Genomic DNA, 20,200 nt, shown 5'->3' on the forward strand with positions numbered 1-20,200 from the left:
TAGTATTCCCCCAATCCCGTCCCTTGTATTGGATGGAATTTCACCCAGTGTTTGCCTTACTTTTGATCTACTGTATCTCTACTAAAACAGAACGTGAAATTTCAAAAACTGAAGGGTCAGGTTGTTACTTTTCAGCCACAGGAGGCACTTCACAAAGTAACATTCAGCCGAGGTTCTTAGTTGTTTGAAATATTGCACGTGGCTGTTTAACTCAAATGCCCGGATATATCAAAACATAGCTAATGGAGGGATCCGGAAATGGTTAAGAAGCCCGGCAAACTTCAAAGAAGCAAAAAACAGGCTAAGAGTTATGTTGGAAGGTTCTTGATCCTGCACACGTTTTGTTTTATGCTCATCGACTATGCATGAATTACATAATCGCAATGCTTTTATTGGTTAGATGAGCACACGTAACCACCTTTCGTATTTTGCCAGGTTTTGTGCAGGGTCAACCCCCAAAGCAGCCAACAAAAACATACAACATATAACTTCGGCAGGTATCTTAACCATTTCCGTCTGTTAACTATGATCAAAACCAATGCCAATGCACACAAAAGTTATGCAATTTACATACATACTAAAAAGCTGGAACTATACGGATAGTGAGAGTCCTGCCCCCAAAGAGTTAATTTCTTCCACTCTATATATTAAAGGTGTTTGGCAACCACTTGACTACTTCAACAATGTGTCCGCTAGCGACACTTTCGCTTTGCCGGAATTATTTGACGACAAAGTGAGTGCTAAGGGTCCTGATGCAATTTTGGACTACTGCAAGGAGAAAGCTGAGGTGTTTGGCTTCAAGATTTTTGGAGCAGACAATAAGAGTTGCTGGTCAGGAGATGACGCCAAGAACACTTAAAAGAAGTACGGGGAGTCCAAACTATGCGAGTTTAGCAGGAAGACCGGGCATGGTTCTGGACTGGACAAGAACGGAGATGTGTTTGTTTACAAATTGGCGTGAGGTAAGCGGAATAAGGTTAAAACCATCTGCACTAAGAAAGTAACCCTAAGAAAATACGCGCGCTGATTGGTTAAAAATCGTGTTTCTATAACTCGATATCGATGGAAACACAGAACTAGCACGAGCTGTTGACGTGATGATTACGCGAGCAAAGAGAATTTACATTTTGATAATCAAATTTAACAAGTTGTTTTCCTTTTTCGGTCGCAGTGTTTCCTAAAAGAAATATAAAACATGTTCTGCGTGTTTCTATCGAGTTATAGAAACACTCGTGAAAGTTTGGGAGAACTCGAAAAAGCTGTGGAAACACTCGCTTGCGGCCCGTGTTCGCACAGCATTTCTTGTTCTCCCAATCTTCTACTCGTGTTTCTATAACTCAATAGAAACACGGTACATGTTTTCTATTTCTTAATTAGAAATCATCCGCATTTGTTTAAGCAATAAAGCTTTAAGAGGCTGTCTCTGCAAGAACCGACCACTGATTTTACTTCGAAAAATCGATTTTCTCATAAACTGAGATTTCCAAGCCCTTACCTAGTCAATCACTAAAATGAGTTTTGTTTCATTAAAAATTCCGATTGAAGTTAATTCAATGTTGTTCCTTCAACGGTTAAAAAAAGATTTTCTACCCGTTAAATCGAGTTTTGAACCAAACGCGAAAATAGCTCTACTTTGAAGGTACGTTTTAATGTGGCACCTGTTTGAAACTGCTGAACTACATGAATAGAAAGTATAAATGTCCCTTAATTTAAAACAATAATAAAATTTGTCTGCCCACTAGGTTTTCAAAACTAACGACCGCTTAAAGTTCAGGAAATTTTGAAAATATTCCAGTGAGTAACTAACACACTCGCCTTCGTAAAGTGCTCCGATAAATTCCCGTAAATCTCTTACCTGGCTTCAAGATTAAAGTTTTGGTCCTTTGTAGCGATCCTTGAAACCTAGGTAGCATTAAAACTGCCAGCTTTTCCTTCCAACTGTAGGTTTGTATATAAAGTAGATTTATGCGTTCCTCATCTGTGTCGAGCGTGACCGTCACATAGTTCGATGTTCTTTGTATTACTGACCATTGTTTTCCTCGAAGCCGGTTTAATCATGTAGACTCCTCTTGAAAGGTTTATAGAAGCACTCTTTTGGACACCTCTCGGCACGGATACATGTATGAACAGTAAACGGTGATTCGGGAAGCCAAGGAAGGATTGATAAATGCCACGGCCATTTTGTGTTTACAACAAGTGATTTAGTTCCCAATATTCCCATTATACTCACGGGAAAGATTGAAGGAACAACATTGAATTATAATTGCAACATGGCTAAACAAACTGCTATGATACATCTATAGTTGAAAAAAAGAATTGGGACTTTTGAGCGAATATTATTTTTTTTAGAGCGCCGGCAATATGTGCTATTTTTCCAGTTTCGGCGTGCATGAAACTTGTGTCGAGCGGACCGAACTTCTGATCAATCATCCTAGAAAACTTCAACTGGAATTTTTAATGAAACAGAACTCATTTTAGTGATTGACTAGGTAAGGGCTTGGAAATCCCAGCTTATGAGAAAATCGAATTTTCGAAATAAAATCAGTGGTCGGTTCTTACAGAGACAGCCTCTTAAAATACGTAGCGTGGGTTGCGTGGTCGCCTATTGTTTGATGTAAAATATCAAATACGGAAAACCGTGTTTGACCACATTTTCAAACACCCAGAAGAGAGGTGAAGACACAACGCGTGGCGACGTGCTTTTTTTACAAACCTCGCGGTGTTTGAAAATGTTGTCAAAGACGTTCTTGAATGTTTACTATATCTTCTCAACCGACACTAACACCACCGAGAAAACGGAGAAATAAAATCGTAAAAATCAATCCGGCTATTATGATCCGATATCCAAACATCGTCAATATTATGATTTCCTTTGTTTAAACTTATACTGAATTTTTAATGCGTCCGAGGAAGATTATTGTTGAAAGGTCTGGGTTTAAACCCTGGTCTGGGTTGTTTTACCTTGTTACCCATAATCTCATGATCCCACAGTTCCCCATCGATAACGCACAGCCATTACCTTCCATTCGATAAATCAGTTGCATTGGTCTACTTTTAATTATATATATTTCCTTTTTTTAGGACCTTGGAATTGCAGAAGATTACCAAACCGGAATTTAACATAACATAATCAATAGATGCTGAGATAATTGGTATTGAAGTGGGGGTTTCTAACAACGAAATGTAGCTTGCTGAAAAAAAAAAATGACGTTGACGCAAAAAAGTGGGTTTTTTTCTGTAAACTTAGTACATTGATTATATTATTGAAAGGGAGATAAAACTTTTTGGTTCCAAACCAATTTGAGTCTTTTTGTCCATCCTTGTAGTACATCCCATGTCAAGGACCAGAAGATCCCGGTCCAATAGAATTCCTAAAGGGGGTCGGAGGGGGGAGGGAACACCTATGTTAATTGACGACCCAGTTAGAGTTATAAAACGGCCAGGATAGAGTTACCTTATTCATTATATGACTGAAGGTTAGAGACCCTGGGAACGAGGTTAGAAGTACATACGTTTTGTCTACTTTTTGGCCGTTTGAAAAATAAACTCTAGTGTTACGATTTAATTTGCATTCCAAATATCGACTGATCTGATAGGGTCATAACTCTTCTAGTATACGAATATCTCGACAAACAAGAGGTTCTAGCAAAAGAGTCATGTACCATGGATCTATCTCGTTTTTTTCTGTTTTCTTGCTTCTAGTCATCATAAATACTTTAAATAGCTAGGAAAAGAACATAACGATGGACACTGCCTCAGTCAATTTTTTTTTGTCACAACATTGCCTCATTCATTCCTCAATTTTCTGGCTACAGCCTTACTGCCAGTGAATTTAGAACTTGTTCTAACTTCTTCTAGGTCTGGAGGGGTTGTCATGGCCTCTCTAATGTTCAGTCCTTGTTCCTACACACACTTCAAGAAAATTCTACTTCAGTTTTTCTCTTGTCTTACCTATTTCATGTTCTCGTGAGAGTCATCTTTACGCTTTTTTGTATGTTGTTTGACAAGGGCTGGTGCGCTAGCTATATATGAATTTTGAAATTACCTTAATGCGTGAACAGATCGGTGTTTCAGCAATTTCATCTTATCTTGCCTCGCGGGAAGCGCGGTGGCCTCATGGTTACTACGCTCGTCTCTGGTCGAGCGGTCCAGGTTCGAGCCCTAGCCGGGGGCATTTCGTTGTGTTCTTGGGCAAGACACTTTACTCTCACAGTGTTTCTCTCCACCTAGGCATAGTAATGGGTACCGGCGAACTCAATGCTACGGGGTAACCCTGCGATGGGCTAGCATACCATCCAGGGGGGAGTGGAAATACTCCCAGTCGCTTCATGTTATCGAAGCCGGGATTAGTTCCAGTCTGATGGGCTACTTGTCTCGTATGCAGACTTTACCTTTTCTTGCGTCGCTGGTGTCATCTGTCTCGAAGATGATCTCTGATTAAGGCGAGAATTACTATTGCAAGTCCAGCCCAAGAAAAAGACTCTGCAAAAGAAATAATTACCATTCTAATAAATGATTTTAAATCAAACAAGATTCAGCTAGTGCTGTGAGTGAGGTCCTGTTTAAAATTTTCGACGGCTCCCTCTATCTATATTGTCCACCTTTTTTACAGGAGAACTCCTCCTCTCTACCCCTTACCTACCCCACCAGCACGGGAGTGTAGTAATAAAACAAAGGTGTAATGCGGTTGCTTTTAAAAATTTCAAATCGTTCCCCGCATTCTTGAGAGCTTGTTTGCACGCACATTTTAATAAAACAACACCTTCATTAATTTCGTTAGCTTTTTTACGCCTTTTCTCATTACTCTTGATGTCACCTATAAACAAAAACATCAATGGATTTTTTCTCGATTTGTCTCATTCTGTTAAAATGCTTTTGGAAGATTGCGTTGAGTATCTTCTTTCTTGACGGGTAACACATATATAATGTTTGTTCTGGCTTATACGCCCAAAATAGCAATCAGATAACACTAGCGTGATAATTTTAGATCTCAACCCCCGAAATGGTCTGACAAGGACCACTCTAACATTTCCTCCAAAGGCTCCCACCCTAGGATTACTACTGGGCTGAGCTCGTCTGGCTTGTGTAAAGAGGTAATAGGGAGAGTTTTGTGTCGCCTGATAATCACTTGCAACATAGCTTGCATTGCAGGTTTCTTATTTTTGTTTGATGATGGTGGGGCTGTGGAAGTATGGGAGGCTTGTGGGCTTTGAGTGAGGGGGGTGTGAAACAAAACATGACTTCCAAAAAATGATATATGAGTTAATATAGTTGTGAGCAAGGCATACAATGGAGAGAGATGTTCTCTCAAAAGGTATTGAGCCGTTCATGTGAGACCTTACGAGAGCTGTTGCCCGACCCAAAGTAGTTACTGTGAGGTATGGAGCAAGTGATTTTCTTCATTCATGGTCCAAGGGCGAGGCACGAGTAGCCAAAAATGGAGACCTTATGGCTGTCAAGTTAAAGGAGAGTAAGCTACAGTCTTTGGAATTATGTAACGAGATGGCCTGGCCCATCAGTGCAGAAGTATTTTTGGACCGGATCCTAGTCCATGGCAAGTTAATCCCCAGCATTTTTTCGGCTGCCCTGATAATTAGCAGGTACGGGAATATATCCCAGTAGCACAGAGTCACCGTGACAGTAACAGGTACACAACATAAAGCTACGCTACTCCGTTCACCGGGATCATCAACCGGCCTTTTATAGTGCGTATGGAATTATTTAAACTTTAAGAACCTACTTTTACGAGAAAAAGGTTGACATGAATGAAGACGTGTGCTACTAATTTTATCAGCTTACCTCAGGCCAATTCGGAAACAAACACATCTCCGTTGAAGGTCTTTCCCAAACCATTGCCGGTCCTGTTACTAAACTCGCACAGCTTGAACTCCCCGTGCTTGTTATAAGTAGTCTTGGCGTCATCTCCTGACAAGCAACCCTTATGTCTACCCCTTTGTCTGCTCAAAAAACTCTTCTAGCCAAGCTCTTCAGCTTTCCCTTTGCAGTAGTTGAAAATTGCCTCAGGGCCCTTAGCACTAACTTTTTCGTCAAATAATCTCGGCAGAGCGAAAGCGTCTCTAGGGGAACACGCTGCTGTAGCAACCAATAGGTTCCTAGTCACCTTAGAGAGAATGTATGAGTGAACTTTATTTCTAAATATAGGAGTATTCAGCTTAAGTAACTAATTGTGGACACTCAAATGAAAAAGTAACAGTGTTAGGAATATCAGGATAGTAAGGACAGGACTGCACAGGATATAACGTCCGCCTTGTCCGGGAATTTTCCATATGCTCTACGTAGAAGAAACCCCAAGAGTAGCACTACTTTGATTAGATGTAACATGTCAAACACAAAAGACCGTGTTTAACCACAGTTACAAACAACGAGACGACGTAGCGGAGAATTTTTGATGAAATTCGAGTTGCTTTGAAATATGGTCAAAGACAGTTTTCGCTGTTCGATATATTTTCAAAATCAAAGCTAAAACTAAGGAGAAAATGGTGAAATAAAATTGTTTAAATCTATTTCCACCGAGTCTGCCATGTTTGAAGCGGAATGGAGACGCAAAGCCGTGGAGAAACGTGAAGAACTAAAACGCTGCCTCGCAGCCCCTTGGCCCCCGCCCACCCTCCCGTGCCCTCTCTGCCCTCGCAAATTTTATGCAAAGATTGGCCTGCTAAGCCACTTCCGAGGCCATCAAAGAAGAGAAGATCGTTAGAAGAAATTGACGCTCGGACAAAAGCCAATGCCGACGACGAGATAGTACAAGAACATGCAGGTCGATACGTACAAACATTACAAAATTTACAACAATTACCTTAATTACAAACTACAAAGAAAACTTCACTGCACTACACTACAAGGATCACATACCTTATTCAACTAAAACAAAATAAAGAGTACTTAAGGGCATCTTAAAAAAACGAGGTTTCAGATAAGAGCTACTGTTGTTTTAAAGGTAGTAAAGGTTTCCATTTTTTGTCGTGGAAATGGATTTTGTTGTTTTTATTCGCGATAAAACGTTCGGTTTGAAACGTTTTCTTTTCTTAATTTTGTCGACTAACAGTCTTAAACATAAAGAGCCCTTATTTAATTACAGCGTTAAATAAAATATTTACTTTCAAGAAGGATGTTGTTGACTAGAACTGTTATATTAACCTTTAGGTATCTAAAATCCCAAAAAGGACATCCTTGATATCAAACCTAACAGTTATATTTAAAGAATTAAGAACAACCTTTAAATCATCCCAAAACATACACACTTTCGGTACACTAAGAGATGCTCTATGGTCTCCAACTCCTTTTCACAAAATCGCAGAGAATCTTTTTTTTAAAACTTAAACGGCATCTTGTGTGTACAAGATCGTGCTTAATATTTCATATTGGATTTCTCTTAATTTAGTATCCAATGTTGTTTTGAAGGGCAGTAGATATATCTTTTCCCAGTCTAACTGGGATGTGTGCGTGCTGAAAGCTTTGTTATATTTATTTTGAGCTGTTAAGATACTGGATATCTTAAAAACAAAACTGTCATATAAGACTTCAATTGAAGATTTTGGAAATTGACTTTCTTCCCTTAAATAAGTGAACTGAAATCAGTTTTTGAGGAGATCGAGTTTTTATTTGTTTTTAATAGTCTGCATCAGTCTTCAGGAAAAGCATTGAACAGACTGAAAAGTAGAAAATGTTCAACTGGTGAGAGAGGTGAATATAATGGTTCCTTATTCCACTTGCATTTTCCCCTTGTGCCGTAGAGGTCTCCAATTCTTATGATTTAGCTTTCGCATCTTGCCAAATCGTTTAAATTTGAACAGGATGTCACCCAGAGTTCGTCCTCGGTTTTGGTACCGTCCCACTAGCTTCCGAGTTTCTGCATTAAAAAAAGTAAAGAAACAAAAATATTCCAACAATTTTTATTTTTGTTGAGAACTTTGATAAATTATAAATACAAGTAATTATAAGATATACATATTTTTTCTTCTTTCAAGTGATCAGCAATGGAAAAGTGAAAATAATGCGATTAGAAACGAACGAAATTGGCCTCTTGCTTGTCTGATAATTGCAATAACAGCTACTGAAAAAGGATTTTTTTCATAAACAAGAATAAACAAGAATAATGATTTTAAATCGTCTCGCTATTGGCTATCTAGTTTGGCAAGCGTAGCTGCCTCCATGCCCGCCTGACAACATATCACACAATGTGAAACCAAAGAAGTTTTGTCTCACTTTGACACTCCTGATTATTGCATTCCCTGGTAGTGCTGTCGGGTCCACTGCAGTCCTCTCCGCCATTGGAAGCCGGTGGATTGGTACACGTTCTCTCTCGCGTTTGCACCCCACCCTCACAAGTCTTTGAGCACTCACCGTACGGCTTCCAGTCTGAATAACCACCGTTTACTATAAAAAAGAACATAAAATAATTTCAATAATGGCCCATTCCCCCTATGAGACTCGCCTGCAGGGAATCATGGTAGTTGTATTCGTCAAAATAACCACCCAGTCCAAGATAATGAATCCCTGCAGTCTTTCCATTCCTTTTTTTGTCAATCGAGGTAAGTAACAATGGCTTCTTCCGGAGGGTTTTAACTATTGGGCCTCAAAAGTTTCGCGATGTGCTAACTTCAGTGGAATTTTAGTCCTTACTTTCTTCGTGGGATAAGTGAGAAGGGGTCGCTGGTCGTCACCTTATGGAACTTAACGGACGCTATTTGTCCATTTTACCTGGACACTCCTGATTGTTGCATTCCCTGCTAGAACTGTCGGGTCCCAGTCCACTGCAGTTTTCTCCATCATGTGATGGTGGTGGATTGGTACACGTTCTTTTACGCGTCTGTTCTCCACCCCCACAAGTCTTGGAACATTCACCGTACGGTCCCCAATCTGAATAACCACCATTTACTACGAAATGGATAATACTATAAATAACAAAAATATGTTTGCCTGCAGAGATCTCTCGCTATGTATTCATAATAATGATTTTATTTACAGAGCAAAAATAAAAATTAAGAATTTTTTTTTTTTTCACTGAGAAACGACACTGAAATGAAAGAGTTAATGATTTTAAATCGTCTCGCTATTGGCCAGCTAGTTTGGTCAGCCTAGCTTTCTACATGCCCGCGTGACAAATATCGCAAAATGTGAACCAAAGAAGTTTTTCTTACTTTGGCACTCCTGATTGTTGCATTCCCTGGTAGTGCTGCCGGGTCCCAATGCACTACAGTCCTCTCCGCCATTGGAAGGCGGTGGATTAGTACATGTTCTCTTTCGTGTTTGCACCCCACCTCCACAAGTCTTTGAGCACACACCGTACGGCTTCCAGTCTGAATAACCACCGTTTACTATAAAAAAGAACATAAAATAATTGCAACGAATGGCCCATTCCCCCTATGAGACTCGCCTGCAGGGAATCATGGTAGATGTACTCATCAAAATAACCACCCAGTCCAAGATAATGAATCACTGCAGGCGATTCTCATTTAGGGAATTGGCCCTTGCATGATCACGGAATAGTGTTTAAAACCATGAAGAATGACTGTATAGCAAACGTGCACGTGAAGGAATCTTTTTATAATGTGGTGGGGCAGTGGTCAGTACGCAACATGCCACAGCTTCAAAAATTTTGTGTCTTAAATGTCAATGGAGTTGTGAGCCCAAAAATGGAGGGAGTTCCTGATATCAGGTAGTTTCTACAAAGTATGAGCTCTTTGTTAGTCTTTCCATCACTTTTTTTTGAATCAGGGTAAGTAACAATGGCTTCTTCCAGAGGGTTTTAACTTGTGGAAGGGAGCATGCAACATGACACAGCTTCAAAAAAACTTGTGTGTTAAAAGTCAACAGAGCTGTGAACACGAACATGGAAGGAATTGCTGACATCAGGTATTTCCTACAAGGTATGTGCCATTGTTAGTCCATCACTTTTTTTAAATCAAAGTAGGTTACGAACGCTTCTTTCAGAGGGTTGAAGCTTTTGGGTGTCATTAGCTTAGCGATGTGCTACCTTCAGTGGAATTTTGGTCTTTGCTTTCTTCGTGGGATGAGTGAGACGGGGTCTCTGGTCGTCACCTTATAAAAGTCAACGGTCGCTATTTTTCCATTTTACCTGGACACTCCTGATTGTTGCATTCCCTGGTAGAACTGTCTGGTCCCAGCGCACTGCAGTCTTCTCCATCATGTGATGGTGGAGGATTGGTACACGTTCTTTTACGCGTCTGTTCTCCACCCCCACAAGCCTTTGAGCACTTACCGTACGGTCCCCAATCTGAATAACCACCGTTCACTACGAAAATGAATAATAGCATAAGTGAAAAATATATGTTTACCTGCAGAGATCTCTTTCTATGTACTCGTGATAATAATTTTATTTACAAAGGGCCAAATTTTCTAACTGCCCATGGCGCCGATTACAATAAAAGTCTGGAAAAGATACAGAAAATAGTAATAAACAATGACTAAAAAAGCAAGCCCTTGGTAAAAAATTAAATGATTAAAACTCAATTAGCTTTTATGAAAAAGGCAGGTTCAATGTCTGTTGGAAAGAAAGAAATTCAGGTAATTGTAAAATGTCAGTTGACTTTGGCAGTGGTGTCCCAACACCTTAACTCGTACGGTGGAGAGCTTCACAACCCTTCTTCCTAGAACGCAGGGCAAGAGCTCCGATTTTGTATATCTTTTAGCCTAGCGCAGGAGTCTTACTTTTAGTCTAGCTCTTCACAATCCTCTCCAAGCCATATTGGGCAAATGATCTTTCTCTTAGGTTTATTAGTCTAGCGCTTAGCCAACACGTAGCTCCTCACAATCCGCTCCGAGCAACACTTGGTGAAGGATCTTTCTTTGTATGTTTTATAGCCTAGCTCTGGAGTCAAGCTTTCAGCTTAGCTCTTCGCAAAATTCTCGCAACCACTCTAGGAAAGGCGCCTATTCTTTGTATGCTCTACTCTAGTTGCTTTCGTAGGTGCCAGAATTCGAAGTCCCTGATAAGATGATCCAAATGTAGGCGATAATATTGTGCATATTCTTACTGGGCACTCTTGATTGTTGCATTCGCTGGTAGTACTGTCGGGTCCCAGTACACTGCAATCTTTTCCTCCGTTTGCCGGTGGTGGATTGGTACACGTTCGTTTTCGCATCTTCACCCCGCCCCTACAAGTCTTGGAGCAGTCGCCATATGGTTTCCAATCGGAGTAACCTCCGTTAACTACAAAAGGCGAGTGAGGAAAAGCCAATTTTGTATTTCTGAAGCAGGCTTAAAAGCTTGCTTCAGTATTCGGTCTAGGAACGAAAAGGTTGTATTTGGAATTTCTTAGATTATGTGAGTGAACACTGGATATAAGATGTAGACTTAAAAATGATATTTAAACTAGTCAGAGAAGGATTTTGGAGAGCCTTAAACAAAATAATTGCTAGTGGCTTAGCACGCTTTGGCTCCAAAGAATCCCACCCGAGGTCACCGAGTAAAGTGGAAGTTCTTATCTTCAAGTCAGGGAAAGTAATTAAACGCGCATCCTTATTTTGTAGCTTTTGGAGTCTCTTAGAATGACACACACCTATGCTGCCCCATACAGTATGGTTGGATGAGAGTATGGTTGGATGAGAGCTTTATAGATCGTGGTAAGAGTCTCACGGGAAACTAAGTTCCTGACACGCTTGATAGTCCCGAAGACGGCAGAGACTTTCATTGTTTGCCTCTCGGATTTAAAAATACATCGCTTCAAAATTCGAAATACTATTTTCAAAAGGCAAAAAAAATTTACTTATGGTGCTCAAGAAATGGCTCAGAAACTGCTTCACACGATGCAGTCCTTAATCATCAGGCACGTTGTAAAATACCTGCGCGGTAATTGAAAATGCCCTTGCAAGGTCTAGGGTGCTCAAAGATAAAGTTGAGTCCGGACGTTATCTATGAATTACAGAGCACCATCAGTAACTGACGTCAAAGGCACTAGAAACTGGCAGTTTAGCAACTGTTTGGCCTTGACAGATATTTGACTACTGAATCAAATAAGTAAAGGATGGGTGAAAGAATTTTTTATTGCAAGAAAGAGGTTTTTGCAGTTGTTACTCCGAGATCTATGAATATCCCTTTATACATATTTGCAATTTGTAGTTTAGGATTAATTGTAACAAAGTTAAAAACAGTCTCATTATACCTGGACATCCTTGGATGTTGCATTCCATGGTAGAAGTGTCAGGTCCAAGGACACCGCAGTCTTCTCCTCCGCTTGCCGGGGGCGGATTGGTACATGTCCTCTTTCGCGTCTTCACCCCACCTCCACAAGATTTTGAACACTCGCCGTACGGTTCCCAATCCGAGTAATTACCATTTACTATATAGAAGCGAGATAAGAAGACCCAAATCAGACCTCTCAGAACGATGTATTCTATGGATTACTTGCATATTATTTGAAAGTGAATAATTGCTCATTTTTTCATCAATAGCTTGGATATCCGCCGTTATCTGGGAAAACATTATATGGCGCGGTAGCTTTCTTTCAGCAATAAATGTTTTAGTGTGTGTTATGGAATTTTACACTTTAGCTGTGTTACCTGATGGGAAGCTAATCATATTTGGGTCAATAACGGCAAATAATATACATTGTATAGATTTAACCAAGCCCAAATGCTGAGTTCCTGGGCGTGGTTATTTGAGGCCTGATTAAGCTAACCGAGGATATTGTTAAACTGAACACGTCTATGCTTTTTTATGATTATTTCCACCATGATAAGTTTCCTAATTTACCTGTTTCATTAGGATCTGAACTACATAATTACAGTACCAGTAGTGCATCATCCAACCAAGTTGCAATAGCTTCATTTCGAACTAATCTTAGGAGATTTTGCCCCAGCATTATTGGAAGTTTCTTTTGGAATAATATTCCGCAATCCATTAGAGACAAACCATCTAAAAAATGTTTAGAAAAGCACTTTCACGCTGGTACCTTGCTCAATACTAATGAAAACATTATCTCTTTATAACTTTCTGAGCTATTTTGTCATTTTTCCTCTTCTTTTTCTTTTTCTTTTTCTTAATAATCTCAAGTTATACATAACTTTAAGGGGTACGAAATTAGTTTATCTAGATGTGCCCCTCTCCTCTCCTCCTCTCCAATATACAATGTAATTCAATTTAAGTGATGTAATTTCTGTTTTTTGCGTTTTTTTCTTCCTTACAAAGCACTATCGGTTACTATTTACTTTCTTTACGTTATATTTACATATCTATGTATTAGCTAGGAATTGGAAGAATAAAATTTTAAAAAAACTTTAAAAAAATTTTAAAAAAACCGAGGATAAGCAAGAATTTTGATCTATTTGGGTGTTTTGTCCTTAACAAGGCCGTGAGGTTTTCTGCTTATATTGTTTGGCCTTCTCAGTTTGAGTAATCTTAAGCTACAAAAAACATAAGCAGAGAGAAACATTTTTATAGCAGAAAAAAAAAAGTCTCGGTTAATTTTTAATCCTGGGTTAGCGTTAATCGGCTCAGTTCCAAACAACCCGGCCCTGATTACATTAAATGGACCTAGATTGAGCCAGCGATCCAATCGTGGAATTGTGGTCCCTTTTCTCTTCGTGAGTTGGGTGAACCAGGTTGCTGGTCGTCACCTAGGCCTTTTGGAACTTATCGGTTGCTATTTGTCCATTTTACCTGGACACTCCTGATTGCTGCATTCCCTGGTAGAACTGTCGGGTCCCAGTCCACTGCAGTCTTCTCCATCATGTGATGGTGGTGGATTGGTACACGTTCTTTTACGCGTCTGTTCTCCACCCCCACAAGTCTTTGAGCATTTACCGTACGGTCCCCAATCTGAATAACCACCGTTCACTACGAAAATGGATAACAGTATAAATAACCAAAAATATGTTTACCTGCTGCAATCCCGTTCTATGTTCCCATAATAGTAATAATTTTATTTACAAAGCGCCAAATTTTCTAACTGCCCATGATACCCATTGCAATAAAAATAGGGAAAAGATACAAAAAATAGTAATAAGAAATGACTAAAAAACAAAGCATTTATAAAAAAAATTAAATGATAAAAATCAAAATAGCTCTTACAAACAAAATAGGTGAAATGTCTATTGGAAAAATGTAAAAGCAATTCAGGTAATTTTAAAATGTCTTTTGATTATGGCAATAAAATCCCAACAGCTTAAGTCATACGGAAGAATGCTTCACAACCGTTTTTCCTGGAACACTAGGCAAAGGCCTCGAATATATATATATTAGCCAAGTCTTACTTTTAGCCTAGCTCTTCACAATATTCTCCCAGCTAATCTAAGGAAGGTTTTCCTTTGCCTTTGCTAGTCTAGTTACTTTCGGAGGTGCCAGAATTCGAAGTCGCTGATAAGATGAACCAAATGTACGATAATATTGTCCATATCCTCACCTGGGCACTCCTGATTGTTGCATTTGCTGGTACTGCTGTCGGGTCCCAGTCTACTGCAATTTTTTCCTCCGTTTGCCGGTGGTGGATTGGTACACGTTCGTTTTCGCGTCTTCACCCCACCTCCACAAGTCTTGGAACAGTCGCCATACGGTTTCCAATCCGTGTAACCTCCGTTCACTATAAAAGGTGAGTGACGAAAAGCCAACTTTGCATTTCTTTACAATTACGATAAGTGGAACGAGTTTCATGGTATCTTCAGTCTAATTATACCTGGACATCCATGGATGTTGCATCCCATGGTATAAGTGTCAGGTCCAAGGACACTGCAGTCTTTTCCTCCGTTTGCTGGGGGCGGATTGGTACATGTCCTCTTACGCGTCTTCACCCCACCTCCACAGGATTTTGAACACTCGCCGTAAGGTCCCCAATTCGAGTAATTACCGTTTACTATATAAGCGAGATAAGAAGAAACAAAGCAGACCTCTCAGAATGATGAATTCAATGGATTACTTGCATATTATTTGGAAGTAAATATTTCGCAATAGCTGTCTAATTTTTCGTGCGCTGATTGACTTATTTTTATCATCAATAAGAGTACAGACGGAAAAAAAAAATTAATTTAAGCAAGCTTTCAAGTTTAACTTTCAGGTCTCAAATTGTCAACTTTTTAACCAATGAGATTTTATGGACTTTTTTAAGTACATGTAGCCAATAAAAAGCGAGAAGAGCTATTGAAAATGTTTGCGTCATTTTCAATAAACTTCACTTATCTTTGTTTACGGCAAGTTTACGGTGTCTTTTCCTCGCATTTATTCCCAACAGTTTGACCATTTTGGGGTCTTTTTATTGTAAAAAGCAAATTGACGTCAGTTTTTTACACGTCTGTCCTCATATTAATGATAAATTTCGTCGTAACATTCTCAAAGTTTACTGCGGAACCACTCGCCTGCGCAAGTGGTTCCAAGGCCACTTTGACTATGTTATGACGTAATATATCGCGAAAGAGAGAACAGACGCATAAGAACTGACGTCAATTTGTTAAAACTGCTCACTTTTTACCGATAGCTTGCGTACCCGCCGTTATCTAGAAAAGCATTTTATTGCACGGTAGCTACAGGTTTGTTTTAGTAATGGATGCTTTAGTGTGTGCTATGGAATTTCACACTTTGGCTGTGTTACTCAATGGGAAGCTAATCACAGCTGGGTCAATAACGGCAAATAGTATATAGATTTAGCCAAGCCTAAAAGCTGAGCTCCTGGGCCTTTTTGTTACACAGGTTGATTAAGCTAACCCAGGATAAGCGAGAATTTTGATTGGTGTGTTTTCTCTTTAACTCGGCGGGGGGGGGGGGGGGTTCTGCTTAGTTGTTTGGCCCTCTGAGTTTAAGTAATCTCAAACTACACAGAACATAAGCAGTGAAAAACATAATTATACAAGAATAATTTATACTTCGGTTAACTTTTATTCCTAAGTTAGCTTTAACCGGAGCAGTCCCGAGTCACCCAGCCGTGATTGCAGTAAGTTAAACTGGTTTGAGCCCGGGATCCAATCGAAAAGCCGGTAGTTGGTCAGCAGTTAACTTTAAACCTCCAAAGATGTGCTAACTTCAGTGGAATTTTGGTCCTTACTTTCTTCGTGGGATGAGTGAGACGGGGTCGCTGGTCGTCACCTTATGGAACTTAACGATCGCTATTTGTCCATTTTACCTGGACACTCCTGATTGTTGCATTCCCTGCTAGAACTGTCTGGTCCCAATGCACTGCAGTCTTCTCCATCATGTGATGGTGGTGGATTGGTACACGTTCTTTTACGCGTCTGTTCTCCACCCCCACAAGTCTTTGAGCACTCACCGTACGGACCCCAATCTGAATAACCACCGTTCACTACGAGAATGGATAATAGTATAGATAACAAAAAATACGTTTACCTGCAGGCATCCCTTTCTAAGTTCCCATAATAATAATGTTATTTACAAAGAGCCAAATTTTCTAACTGCCCATGGCGCCCATTACAATAAAAATAGGGAAAAGATACAAAAAATAATAATAAAAAATGACTAAAAAAGCAGGTCACAGTTAAAACTATTCAATGATGAAAATTAAAATAGCTTTTACAAAAAAAATTAGGTTCAATGTCTGTTGGAAGAAGAGAAGGAAATTCAGGTAATTTTAATATGTCTTGATTATGGCAATAGAATCCCATCACCTTAACTCATACGGAGGAAAGCTTCACAACCCTTCTTCGTAGAACACTAGCCAAAGGTTTCGGATTTTTTATATCTTTTAGCCTAGCGCAGGAGTCTTACTTTTAGCCTAGCTCTTCACAATCCTCTCCCGACCATACTGATCAAATGATTTTCCTTTGTATGTTTTTTAGCCTAGAACTTAGTCTACACTGTAGCTCCTTACAATCCTCTCGCAGCCACACCGGGCGAAGGATCTTTCTGTGTATGTTTTATAGCCTAGCTCTGGAGTCTAGCTTTTAGCCTAGCTCTTCACAATGTTCTCCCAGTCACTCTGAAAAAGGTTTTTCTTTGCCTTTCCTAGTCTAGTTAGTTTCGGAGGTGCCAGAATTCGAAGTCGCTGATAAGATGATCCAAATGTACGCGATAATATGGTCCATATCCTTACCTGGGCACTCCTGATTGTTGCAACTGCTGGTACTGCTGTCGGGTCCCAGTCCACTGCAATCTTTTCCTCCGTTTGCCGGTGGTGGATTGGTACACGTTCGTTTTCGCGTCTTCACCCCACCCCCACCGGTCTTGGAACACGCGCCATACGGTTTCCAATCAGTGTAACCTCCATTCACTATAAAAGATGAGTGACGAAAAGCCAGTTTTGTATTTCTGTACAATTACGTCAAGGGGAACGAGTTTGATGGGATCTTCGACAAATTCATTGTTTCTTTCTCGAATTTAAAAATACAATCTTTCAAAACCCGATATGCTATTTATGAAAGGCAAGCAAAATTTACTTGCTGCTCAGGAAATGGCCGAAAAACTGCGTCAAACAATGCAGTTTTAATTGGCAGATTTTAAAAAGTCTGCATGATAATTGACAATACCCTTTGCAAGATCTAGCGTCCTCAAAGATAAAGTTGATGCCGTATGATCTATGAATAGATCGTTTCCACGTGGCGTCATCAAATTGGAAAATCCAAAACTAAAGAGCCACGAAAATTTTTATCCTAATAAGGCGTAAGGGGATCTAAACTTATATCTGTTTACAACTTTTCAGCTCATTAGCGTGCTTGGTTTGGAAACCAGCGCCGTTCGAAGTTTTGAGTTATGGCGTTGCGCCACATACCGTTCCGATCGCGTTTGTGAAAAAATATACACTTATCTAGTAATTTTTAGCCTTTCAGGATTAAAGTGTTAGGAAAAAAGCTTGTGTAAATGTTTGTTGGTTTAGTTCAGATAATCAGTCGCCTAGATAGCCAAAGTAAGATCCAGATGTTTGCACTATTTTCCGGCCGCCATGTTGGTGGAGCACAGAGCTCCAAATCTTGGAGAAGTGTCTTCTTTACCTGTCTCCTATAACATTAAAATTTCTTGACTTTATCCACTGAATAGTAAAACTTTTCGATTTATTTTTCCTTGCGTGACAGTGAAAACCATCTATTACATATAGAGAGTACCATCAGTAGCTGACGTGAAAGGCGCTAGGAAATTGCAATTTAGCAACTGTTAGGCCTGTTAATTATTTGACTAGTGAATCAAATAAGTAAACGACGGGTGAAATAATTTTTACCGCAAGAAAGGCGTTTTTGTAGTTGTTACTCCGAGATCTATGAATATCCCTTTTTATTAAATTCTCAACCTCGGATAATGCAAATCTAACTTTCTGAATGTTTCACTAGATCTCGGTTACCAGCCATTATGCTGGCGTTTGACCCTATATGGAAATGAATGCGGCAAATGTCACTCAGCATAAAATTTTTCGCGGGAAGCCAAGTTTCGTCGATGGATGAAAAAGGCAGATTTGGTGAGCTATCCACGGAAGAAATACAAGAAATTATCGACAAGGCCGTCCCAGAAACAACAAAAAAAGCCGCAAAGTTCGGGATGAGATTATTTAACGGTACGTATCCGTTAAGTTTCCCTTAAAAGTTGCAAACTTTCAAGTATGACCGTCGAGATTTTACGCATTCGTGAAGGTTACGTAACATCAACAATATTTACCTTAAAGTTACAGAACGGCTTGCTAGTCCTGGTGGCACCACATTTTCAAAACCAATACCAGAAATGTCAAAAGAAGAGCTGAATGTTTGTTTGAAGTGTTTTTACAAGTCTGCGAGGAAGAAAGATGGCACGCATTATACGATTTCATCCACGAAATCCATAAGAGCCGCCATTGATCGTTTCCTTCGCTCGCCGCCACAAAACCGTCTTCCATAATCCCTGACCCCGCTTACACTGAGGCAAATAAAGTTTTAGACGCTTTCGTGAAAGACCTAAGGAAAACGAGAAAAATAGCTGGCGTCGTTCACAAAAGAGCAGGTGAAGAAACTATTTGGGGGCGACGAACTCGGTCCAGCCGAAAGATTGAATCCTGCCCAGTAACAGAGGACGGCTTGGTTCTACCTCGGCCTCCTTTTGGGAAGACAAGGACGTGAAAACCAGCGACAGTTGACACCCGCAATGCTTTCTCTACGAAAAACTCCACAAGGGGTTGAATGCTACGAACTGAACAGAAGTCAACCTGGTTCCTTGCCGGCTACAAAACATCACCAGGGAAGCCTCGCAGATGCTGAGGATGAATCGGATGCGAAGATATTTTCCGTCCCGGGATCTGAAAGATGTCCAGTAAAACGCTCAAGAACTACTTGGGCCATCTCAATCTAACGTTAGATGCTCTGTTTAAGAGACGAAGAGCAGGTCAAAGCAAGAAGTTTAATCCCGCAGACGGCAAAATCCGGTTTTGCAGCGCACCTCTTGGTACAACTCCGCTCGACGACATGATTTTTTTTTCTTTTTATAACAATACTTTTATTATTATTATAATTATTATTATTATTATTGTTATTATTATTATCATTATTATTATTATAACAGTAATACAACTACTAACACTATTTACTCTAATTAACAATACGTTGCAATTACACATGCTACTTACAATACTAAAATTTGCATAATATACTCTACAAAACAATACATTTACCCTTTTTAATCTACGATACTAATACATTACTGATGCTTCTTACATTCATGTTATAACAATAGTAGTAGAACACTAATAACTGATTTTGCCACTGAGAACTCGACAACACGATGAAAGAGATGTCAAAGCGAGCAGGTATAGAGCCACATCTCACAAACCACTGCCTGAGAGCTACATCTGTCACAGTGCTCTCTGACCATAATTGCAAGACGAGGCACATCAAGTCCATAACGGGACACAAGTCTGACCAGGCAGTCCTACAACGAGCGGCCTTCGATGGAACAACAACAGCTGTCACTCGTTCTCAGTGATTTCAATGGAAATGCGTCTTCTGGTACTGCCACTTCAGTGCAGGGGAAAGAAAACGAAATCCAGCAGCAGTGCAGACCAATCCCAGACGAATTTCCCCATCAAATGCCTGGGAAAGCAGTTCTTGTCGAAAATATTTTTCCACCAGTTCAACCTCCGTTTCACGGCATGGCGATCAGAGAAGCTTTGCCAGTACTTTTACAACTGTAGTGTAAATGTCCACAATTAAAACTTTGAACACTTGATAGACTGCAAAACAGTCGTTTTCGGAAGTTTTCGGAAGGCGCGATCTTCGCGTGTGAAGCGGTCGAGCCTCACACGCCCGTAGGGCGTTTGAGGCGTTT

At 40.0% G+C, this 20,200-nt stretch overlaps 2 protein-coding genes across 2 annotated transcripts; both read right to left on the bottom strand.

The window, feature by feature from the left end:
• Positions 1–7,721: 7,721 nt before the first annotated feature.
• LOC145489554 (coadhesin-like) lies at positions 7,722–11,126 on the bottom strand. Its single transcript, XM_081468533.1, has 7 exons — positions 11,019–11,126; positions 10,386–10,413; positions 10,100–10,276; positions 9,162–9,338; positions 8,722–8,898; positions 8,227–8,397; positions 7,722–7,870 (listed from the first exon to the last, which is right to left on the bottom strand). The coding sequence occupies exons 1-7, from the start codon at positions 11,124–11,126 to the stop codon at positions 7,722–7,724; spliced, it is 987 nt and encodes a 328-aa protein (XP_081324659.1).
• A 2,453-nt stretch (positions 11,127–13,579) lies between these two features.
• On the bottom strand, positions 13,580–15,215 carry LOC145489557 (ectin-like). The gene is made up of 3 exons (XM_081468536.1): positions 15,151–15,215; positions 14,385–14,599; positions 13,580–13,819 (listed from the first exon to the last, which is right to left on the bottom strand). Exons 1-3 carry the CDS (start codon positions 15,213–15,215, stop codon positions 13,626–13,628), a joined length of 474 nt encoding a protein of 157 aa, XP_081324662.1. The 3' UTR covers positions 13,580–13,625.
• Positions 15,216–20,200: the final 4,985 nt, after the last annotated feature.

Source organism: Orbicella franksi, chromosome 6 (genome assembly GCF_964199315.1).
Source record: "Orbicella franksi chromosome 6, jaOrbFran1.1, whole genome shotgun sequence".
Lineage (NCBI taxonomy): Eukaryota > Metazoa > Cnidaria > Anthozoa > Scleractinia > Merulinidae > Orbicella > Orbicella franksi.

Bases quoted from the DNA above. Each gene is read 5' to 3' on its own strand.
- LOC145489554 (XM_081468533.1), bottom strand. From the start codon at position 11,126: ATGCGAAAACGAACGTGTACCAATCCACCACCGGCAAACGGAGGAAAA. The intron at 10,414-11,018 runs GTAAGAATATGC...TATCTTTTCCAG, and splicing joins GCAACAATCAAGAGTGCCCA to ACTTTTATTGTAATCGGCGC. The intron at 9,339-10,099 runs GTAAAATGGAAA...TCTTTTTTATAG, and splicing joins CAACAATCAGGAGTGTCCAG to TAAACGGTGGTTATTCAGAC.
- LOC145489557 (XM_081468536.1), bottom strand. From the start codon at position 15,215: ATGGTCAAACTGTTGGGAATAAATGCGAGGAAAAGACACCGTAAACTT. The intron at 14,600-15,150 runs GTGAAGTTTATT...GTAATTGTAAAG, and splicing joins CTTGCCGTAAACAAAGATAA to AAATGCAAAGTTGGCTTTTC. The intron at 13,820-14,384 runs GTGAGGATATGG...CCATTTTCGTAG, and splicing joins CAACAATCAGGAGTGCCCAG to TGAACGGTGGTTATTCAGAT.